The 9,670-nt window shown below is 35.8% G+C and overlaps 1 protein-coding gene across 6 annotated transcripts; it reads right to left on the reverse strand.

Annotated features, from left to right (window-relative positions):
* Positions 1-350: 350 nt before the first annotated feature.
* Positions 351-9,248, reverse strand: LOC107013063. 6 transcript variants are annotated; one of them, XM_027915283.1, is made up of 9 exons: positions 6,347-8,935; positions 6,140-6,200; positions 5,907-5,979; positions 4,136-4,221; positions 3,120-3,628; positions 2,754-2,868; positions 2,397-2,642; positions 2,147-2,268; positions 351-1,087 (listed from the first exon to the last, which is right to left on the reverse strand). In XM_027915283.1, coding segments are annotated over exons 2-9 (1,635 nt in total). In that variant the 5' UTR covers positions 6,142-6,200; positions 6,347-8,935; the 3' UTR covers positions 351-605. The 6 variants fall into 6 exon arrangements, with proteins under 6 accessions (XP_027771084.1, XP_027771088.1, XP_027771085.1 ...); XM_027915287.1 differs by lacking the exon at positions 5,907-5,979 and having other exon boundaries at positions 6,347-8,934; XM_027915284.1 differs by having other exon boundaries at positions 2,406-2,642; positions 6,140-8,934.
* Between the last annotated feature and the right edge of the window lie 422 nt (positions 9,249-9,670).

The raw sequence follows: 9,670 nt of genomic DNA on the forward strand, positions 1-9,670 counted from the left end.
AAATATTATTGAGTTTTTTTATATGCATAAGATATCAAAATTCATGGAGCAAACTTTAGGTATTAAAAAAGAAGTCGGAGGAAATCTTCGTGAAATAGTTGATACGAGAGAAGAAAAACAATTACTTAAATTTGAGAAAGTCAGAAAGAATATTTAAATTTGAGTAAAATATATTGAATAAAAATGTATTGGTTAAATATTTGTTCGATAGAGTACTTGCTCCTAAATTATGAGCATTTCAGAAATTAATATGGAACGTTCTGTTTATTAAGTTTATTAGCTCCAAATATAAATACTGTAAACATATTAATGAATTTCTTAAGATAAATATAAAATTTGAACAAAATTACTTAATTAGATCAAACAACACACCTTCAACATATGTCATGAAAATAGTTGCTCTAACATAGCCAACCAACATATTTACAAAATAGACCTACTTACTGATAAATTAGTAACAACAAGAAATACTAACAACAGTTTTCCACCTAATTGTCATGAACATACATCTTAGCTAAGCTAACTCCAACACCTACAGTTGACTGAAATAAGTAGTGATAATCACAAGTTGGCAGCAACCACCATTAACTCCCAGGTGGCGCGGCTCATTTAGTTGGAGCTGAACGGGGAAAAAAACCTGGAGGAACGTCATCAAAAGGCTCACGTTTGATTAGTAGAGGTAGTTCCTTGCAACCCTTGGAGGGTCTTGAAACCAAAGGAGTAACTGATTGAGATCCACTGCAGGTAGCAGCAGTAACAGTTTCTTTTATAGAGGTATCAAAACCATTTCTGGTAGTTGTCGAGACAACAATGTCCAGCGTACCTACATTTTCTCCAGCTATCATGTCTATCTCCATTTCAACCTCATCCTGATAGCCCTCCATGTCAACCTTATTCGATGTAGAGGCTTCTTCATGCCCTGTCATGTCTATCTGCATTTCAACCTCATTGGCTGTACAGACATCTTTCCCCCCTATCATGTCTATCTCCATATCAATTACTTTGTTGCTGCCCCCTTCAGCACATCCATCTGTATCTTGTCCCGTGCGGTAAAATAATCCCCACAAGAAGTGCTTGTTATTCCATCCTGCAAGAACATCCACAAGGTGAGATGCAGCTCCAGAAGTCAGTTAAGCTTCGTCTTTCTTGTGCAATTAATAATCAGAGTCTCCTTGAAATTATCATATCTTGAAGGGTAGGTCCTAATTAAATCACAAGCTCTTTTCAACACATGTACAAATATAAGTTACACATCAGCAAACACCAAGATTAATATGCCATTTCCACCTTCTACCACCAATAAATTCCACCAACTTTATGTCTGACCAAATAACAGAAAATGTCTTAAGAAATGGTCTTAGGTAAAATATCTTGGATGAAAATGGTATCCATGAAAGACAATGTTGACATATCACCTAATATTTAATGACTAAGTTGTCTCCATTAGTTCGTGTCATTATTGCAAAGAGCTGCAGTCATATGTGAACAAGCAATTAAACCCTCAAGTTTAACCTAACTTACACATAAATATGGATCATACAAACACACTGTTAGAAGCAGGGTTGCAAATTATAGGTAGCTAGACTTCTGGAAAAAGTTAACAATACTGACCTGATGCCTACGTTTAGCTCCTTTGAAGTAAAGAAGGGTTACTCATTTGTGGTTTTCAGATAAGAGCAAACGAGGAAGTAGATGGGTATAAGGCAGCCTTCCAAAATTTTAATGAACCTCCATAGCTAAAGTATGCATCAATAGAACTCAGGCAAGTACATAAACTTACTTTCTAGATGCCTGCGTGATACAACTTAAACTTGCATTCAAGGGACACAAATACAGATAAAACAATCCAAGTTACATATTTTTCAGCCCTCGGTTGAACAAAAGGAACAGATAATTATCTGTTCTTTCTCATAAAAAATCAGAGGATGTACAATCAGCACTTCTGAGCTTGGCCTGATGACTTAACACATTAAAGCATTTATACTCAAATGAAACCAAACAAGTATCACCAACTTAAAAAGGCAAAAATTTCTGATAGACTGGAAAATTGATCTTCTACAGAGCATAATTCAATACACATATTACCTAAAAATTCATTGAAAGGGAATAAGAAAATGAGAAAAGAGCATAGAGATTATGAATGTACTTTGAGAATCACTGCACAGTGTTGTGGATGGAAGTATAAACAACTGAACATCATTGATAAGCGTCTTCATCATTAAATCTTTGATACACATGAACTCCACCAGAGCAATGTATATTTCAGACCTACATATAATGAGAAATGCAAATCAATTTCTACTTATCTACTAAAAACATTTCTGGGCAAGGGTGCACTTCTAATTTGCAACCCTTACCCCTTTTTGGAGATATATGACAGAAGCTGAGAAATTGACCTTTCTAACCTTTCTGTATCACTTGCAAAGAAATACAATCCTATGTCTTCTTTACCCGGACAATGATGGTTGAATAGACTTGCCCAGATATCCCCACGTGGAACTAGTTCAAATTTGAGCGTATCAGGCAATAGCCCCGAGAACTCATACACCTTCCGTCTAACTTTGGAAGGAGGATGAGCCTGGATATAATTATTGAATATCCCAGGTGCAAGTTCCAGAGCACCTAAGATGTCAAAATTTCCCCTAAAAATGCAAAGAAGAAGAGAAAAGAAAAAAAAATTTGAACCTTTTTAGAGCTCAATTTACCTTGAGTTACTATGTTAGTAATTAATGTGCCTGATAAAGGGTACTTACTTCCAGGAAGGAACTAGAGCAGGATCACAAGGGTGTGTTGTAGATGAATTCATCATTCGACTCTCCTTCACAGCATAGGGACTTCTATGCTCCAGAATGGCAGAACCAACCGGACCTAAAAAATAGGCTACATCAATTGGATGGAAGTACAAAAGTAAATAAAGTTTGCTATGAAAGCTTTACAGATATTGATGGTGCAACAGAAATCATTTTGAAAGATAATATCAACTCCAAATATATCAACATCATTGTGTATATAAAATAATTAGAGTATATGATAGAAATGAAATTTATGAAGAGTGAAGGTATAAGAAGAGGACAAATAAAACCGAGTAATGAATACAAGAGATGTTGGTGACACTTAACCTTTAGATGACTGCACTTGTTTTTTGCCCTGTTCAGTGATTTTGGCATTTTGAGGACTCTGAGGTTTTGTATATCCTGCTGATCCTGAAGACCGCTGCATTGTGATCTTCTCAGGAAATAAAATTCGAGCTCTAGGTTTGCTGAAATTCCCTCGAGTCACAGTTGCCATGGATTTGGTTGACACAACTTTTGAGGAGCCAGTATTTATCAGCGGAGATCCATATTTCGTGATGCCTGATGACAGACCAAGTGCTTCTTCAACGGGTAGATATTTTGTTTTCCCAGTCTGTACCTCCTTTTCCCAGTTAATATAATGCCTGCCAGGAAATGTACTATGTTTCTTTGGTTGCACCGTACTCTGGCGAATCTTTGCGAAGGCATGTAATCTGGATCCCTCAGAATTATCATTTTCTAGTCCACGTGATGAAGACATTACCCCTTTGTCAATATGACATTCTTCACAACACCAATCCAGTGGTGCTTCTTCACTATAGCCCACCAAGCAATATCTGAAAGGAAAAAAAAAACAGATTTTTTTAAAACAGTAAAAGATGCATGCAGTATTTAAGAGAATTAAATGCCCACAACATGCTTATGAAAGAATCAATGAATCATTCGGTGGAACCCAATATCCAATATCATTAGGATCCGGCAGTGAAGAATGCCAAAAAGATCAGACAACTTAAAGAGGTCTTTATTCTCCCTAAGAGGTAATATCACTTCCATTCAGGCTTTAAGTTCTATTCGCTTTTCATCACTATTTCGAATTCCAAAAAAGGGAAGCAAAGCTGATAATCCAGCTAGCAATTTCCTTCAAGAGGAGCACCCCCTTAAGTAAAAAGATCAACTTCTCCCTTAGTGGCAAGTCAACCATAAAAGAAGTGGTTTGGGATTGGGACAATGTTTGAGGTTTACAAACAACATATAGGCGGTGATGAAGCAAGTACGGATCAGAGTCATAGCCTTCAGCTCGCCAGACTGCCCTTTCATGCTAAAACTAGAGAGAGAGAACTTACAGGTGCACGTCAGCACTCCTACACTGATAGCAGGTAATAATTGCTTCTTGAAAACCTATATCACCGCAGATTACACAAATATTTTTCTGCAAATTCATAAGAAAAGACAGAAAGTCAGACACTAACCAACGCTTGATCCAACTTAAGTGAAGCTCATAACCAACTATTGATCCAATTAAGTAAACTTATATTTTTCTGGTTTTGGCAATAAACAAGGATTTAGATGCTATAGAAGTGCTCTATTCAGCTTCTTTTGTCACACATAGTCAAGATTACCATATGAATGGAATGAACAATGAGGGGAAAATGTCATCAGTTATACAAAGGTAAATCATAATCAGCAAAATCATGTTTTGATCTTCATTTAGCTCACATGCTTATATATGTAACATAAATCCCCCCTTTGCAGCAGATGCATATCCAGTGCAAATACTCAAGAACTTTGGTTGTGCCAAAAATAATGGTGGCCAGGGAGTGGCTGATGCAAGGGCAACCAGTGGCAGGAACAATGCAGACTTTGTTTTCACAGGTGTTACATGGGTCCATGTTCTCAGTTCACAAAATGTATACCTATCTTCTGCCTCAGATGCCTAGAGTACTTGGAAGAGTCTTACATTGCAGGCTAAAGTTCATCCTAGATTCAAATTCATCCTATGGTTAGCTATACAAAGAGACTGTCCACAGTGGAGAGACTACTCAAGTTTGGAACCAAGTACCCACCTGATTGTATCTTCTGTAGGCAGGTCTTGGAAACATTTGATCACTAATTTTTTGAATGTGGTAAGACTGATTTTCTATGGACAAGGTTGTGCACTCGGTTTGGGTTCCAAAGGCCTATTCTAGATTGGAATTCCTAGCTGCATTGGGTGAGTACAATCGCAAGGATAAAGTCTGCAATAGTTCAAAAGTCACAACAGTAGCTTTTGCAATGATTATCACACTCATTTGCCGAGAAAGGAACAATTGCAGATTTCAACATCGAATATTAAATACTGATTTAGAATTTAAAGGAGGTGGTCCAGCGCACTCATCTACGTGGGAAAAACATGGTTCGAAGGCAATCTTTAATCCTAACTTTGAATGTTTATCCTTGATGTATTGATGTAACTTGAACTTGATTTTGTTGTATTCAGCATTAGTGATAGATACTTAGAGGTAGCAGTAGTCCTATGCTGCTCTGTTTTTATTGTAAATATCTTCTTTGGTCATTAATGAAAGTGATACTGTTAACTGAAAAGAAGTATTATCCAACCAAATTATTTTCCTAGGGTACTTTTTGGTTATATCTCATCCACAGAGAAACACCTCGCATACTCCTTAAGAAACACTTTAAGGATGTAGAGAACAGTAAAAGCTAGTGGTACAATACCAGTTTTCTTCCTGCCATTGTAAATAAATGACAAGAAATTCAATCTGCTTCTCTTTTGGTTAATCAGAAGACGGTTTATCTCTGTACTTATTCTATGCAGGTTTGTTGGTTTGTACTTTAATCTTCTACATTGGACACAATTTACACTACCTCCCCTACTTCTTCTTTTGGAAAGGGAAGGTTTTTTTTTTCTTTTGACACGGTAACAGAGGGAGGGGGGTTTCCAGAACAACAAAGACAACCTGTTGTAGTAAGAGCATAAACCTTGATGCACAAAATAAACCTCTCCAGTCTATTTGTCCATCTAAAGCAATATATCATATAATCTTTATCTTCGCAGCAAAAACAAAAAGAAAAACCCAACCACAGTGAAGTATGTACTGATGTTAAACTATTCTCAACCTGAAACTTAACAAATCCGTAAGTTGACTTTGGAGTAAAGAAAACATCCTTAGTAGAGAAACAGCAACATATCCTAATATGAGCAAGTATAGAATAAAAAAAATTAGGACTTGGAAATTGAACTACAACCAAAAATAATTAGGACAAAGCACCAAACAAACAGCAGTGTATTGATTACTATTGCTAATGGAGATAAAATTGAAGTTGCTAATATTTGTGGGACAGTAATATACATCACAGATCACTGTAGCTGATACATTGTTCGACGATCACATCCGGAACTTTAGTACCACACTGTTGATGAAGGGAAAGAACAACACTTTGAGTAAATTACCAAGGTTTCTCTTAATCAAGTCTCTTAATGATATAGAAGACATTATTATAGCACTTGAACTGAATTCAAGCTTCTTATAAAAGGAAAACATACTAGAGAAACTTACTTGGGAGTTGAGAACTTAAGAAGTTCATACTGCCTATTCGCAGTATGTGCAACATGTCATCTCTTTACATCTGTTGGAATGTAACAATTTTTGAAAAAGATGAATATTTTATCCATCAAAGACTGATAACCATAACAAATCATTTAGTGAGCTGGTCAAAGGTACCAAATATTTGTACCACACGGTATGACCCTCAAATTAAGAAGATTTTCCTATCAGGTATTGGTTAAAGGGGCCATATGAACATGATTGTATTTGTTAACTGGTTTTGTTAAAGCCAAGACAAGTGAATATTGATAGAGAAATAGTATAGCAATAAGTTGGTGCTAGTACAACTTATATTCTCTTAAATTTGGGTTCACCTCATCATGTGAGTACTATTTCACATGTACTCCCTTCTCTTTTGTTAAGGTACAACATCTTCTTGTGATGCACTTATGGACTCTCAGGGAGGCACTCCCTCGCTACGCACTCCACTCATACCATTGGCGTGTGGCCCTATTTATCATTGAGGCACTTTTGCCTATGAAGTCACATTTTGTATATTTTTGGGTATAGTCAGGACCTTTGTTTCATGTGTGACTTAGAAATTCCATGGACACCATACTCATGTAATGTTTATTTTGTAAAATTCTTAGCATAGCTCGCATGGCTTTTTTTTAATTTATGATATTGTCGATTTTTTTGTTTTAACTTTCCACTTAATGAATTACTCAATGTCTTATAAGATACTTTACCTTTCACTTCTACGTACCTATAATGTTCATAAGTTGTCAGAGAACTAGGGTTTGTTGAGGACCACATATATAATTGAGAGACTAAACAGATATTTAAGAAGTTACCCTTTGATTCTACTCTTGCTCATGCAATTGAGCTTAAAGCAATAAGTTCCAATGCCCACAAGTGTCGAATGAGTAAGTGATGACCAAGAATTGAAAGGCGCGAGTGATGACACCACCCATTGGGCAAGATTATGGAGTGTTTGTTAGTAAGGGATGAGACTCAAGGATGAAATTGTAAATGTAGTGTGTGGCATGATTTCAGGAAGTCAAATATTAATTAAGTACTCAAGGAGGAGGATGTGATGACATCAATTATTATTGTTGGACGAACATTGAAGCTTGTGGAAAGACGTACAAAATGTATAAGCATACAAAGGATTTTCCCAAGGACTGAAATTCCTTCGGCAAAGGACAGCCTGGTGCAATAAATTTCCTTATGTGTGGAGTCCGGAGAAAGGCCTGATCACAAGATTCTACTGTATACTGCATTTACCCTATATTCCTGCCATAACCCATTTCTACTGTATACAGCATTTACCATACATACCCGCAAAAACGCGTTTCCACCACACGAACCCATGACAAAAACCCATTTCTACTGTATACAACATTCACCCTACATTCCAGCAAAAAGACATTTCTACTGTATACAATATTTACCGTACATTCCTGCAAAAACCATTCTACTATATACAACATTTACACTATGTTCCTGCGATCAGACGTTTCCACCACTCGAACCCAAGATCAGTACATTCCTGCAAAAACCCGTTTCTACTGTATACAACATTTACCCTACATTCCTGCAAAAACTCATTTCTACTGTATACATCATTTACCCTACATTCTTACAAAAACCTGTTTTCACCACTCGAACCCATGACCTCCTAGTCATGTGACAGCTACTTTACCACAAGAATCTACTGTGTACAGCATTTACCCTACATTCCAGCAATCCTGCTAACACCCGTTTCCACCACTCGAACCCATGACCACTACATTCCGGCAAAACCCCATTTCTACTGTATACAACATTTACCCTACATTCCTGCAAAAACCCCATTTCTACTGTATACAGTATTTACCCTACATTCCTGCAAAAACCCATTTCTACTACATACAGCATTTACAATGCATTTCTGCAATCACCTCTCGAACCCATGACATCCCAGTCACGTGACAGCTACTTTACCACAAGATTCTACTGTATACAGCATTTACCTTGCATTCCTGCAAAGACCCGTTTCCACCACTCAAACCCATGACAGTAATTCCTGCAAAAACCAATTTCTACTATATACATCATTCACCCTAAATCCCGGCAAAAACCTATTTTCACCGGTCGAACCCATGACCTCATAGTCGCATGACACCTACTTTACCAATTAAGTCAAAAAAACTTCCGTTCCATCACTCGAACAAGTATTTATTTAGATTATATACACACATAATAAAAAATATAGTTTTCCTCTGTAACGCTGCAGTACCTTTACAACATGCAACACAAAACAAAACCAAAGATAAACTTAGCAACTGGTTCAATTCATACCGATGGATGAACCCAGTAAAATAAGAAACCCTTTAAAAAAAATACTAGAATAAAATATTCTCGAATAAAATAGAATACAATGAAACACATCTTTCACAATAAATACTACTTAAATTAAACACCCCACATTTACAACATTTCCAATAAAAGCTTAAAAAAACCAAACGCTTAATCCCAAGGATCATCATCATCCCAAAAAAGATTGTCAATCTTTACCAAGAAAAAAAAAAAGAAACAAGCACAGAATCACATTAACTTTAGCTATGGGGAAAAACAAACAAGTATAATAATATAAAATGAGTAGAGTTTCACCATGTGGGCCTGATGAATGCTGTGTTGTTCCTTTTGCCTAGGAGAAAGAGTGGCCATTTGAGCTCCACGATAGAACAAAAAGTTCAAAAATGGTCCTACAAGCACACAATTTACGGGCTAAAAAATTTTGAAGTTTAGACAACAAAAAAAGTAAATGCTTTTCTGCAGAGACTACTGTGGAATACAAAGGGATTCTTTCTCATTAACGTCCTCCATTTTTTCATAATTCTTCATTTGTCACCCTGTTGTTTAAATAATGTCACTTGTATGTTTTGATACTACTAATAAATTTGGGGTAATAACGTAGCAGGTCCTAAAAAAAAGTTAAAAAAAAAAAAGAAAAAGAAAAAAGGACTCATATTTTGGCATTTAGCTTTAAATGTGAGGAGTCATGTATTCTAACTCTTTTCGTCTAATAATATTTCTCCGCTATTTACTTTACGCCATTTAAAAAATTTATAAATAAAAAGATAATTTTACTATAGTACAGCTAAATGATCAGAAAATTTGATAAAAATTTGATTAAAAAATTAAGAAGCCTATAATATTTTTTTTATTTTAAAATATACTGATCTTTTTTTCATTTTTAATTAACAGATACTAAAATTAAAACGGTAAAAATATTTAAAAAATAAAATAAAATAATTGGAAATAAGTTGTTTTACTTTCCGGCCAAAAGAA

This window comes from Solanum pennellii, chromosome 3, assembly GCF_001406875.1.
Source record: "Solanum pennellii chromosome 3, SPENNV200".
In the NCBI taxonomy this organism is placed as follows: domain Eukaryota; kingdom Viridiplantae; phylum Streptophyta; class Magnoliopsida; order Solanales; family Solanaceae; genus Solanum; species Solanum pennellii.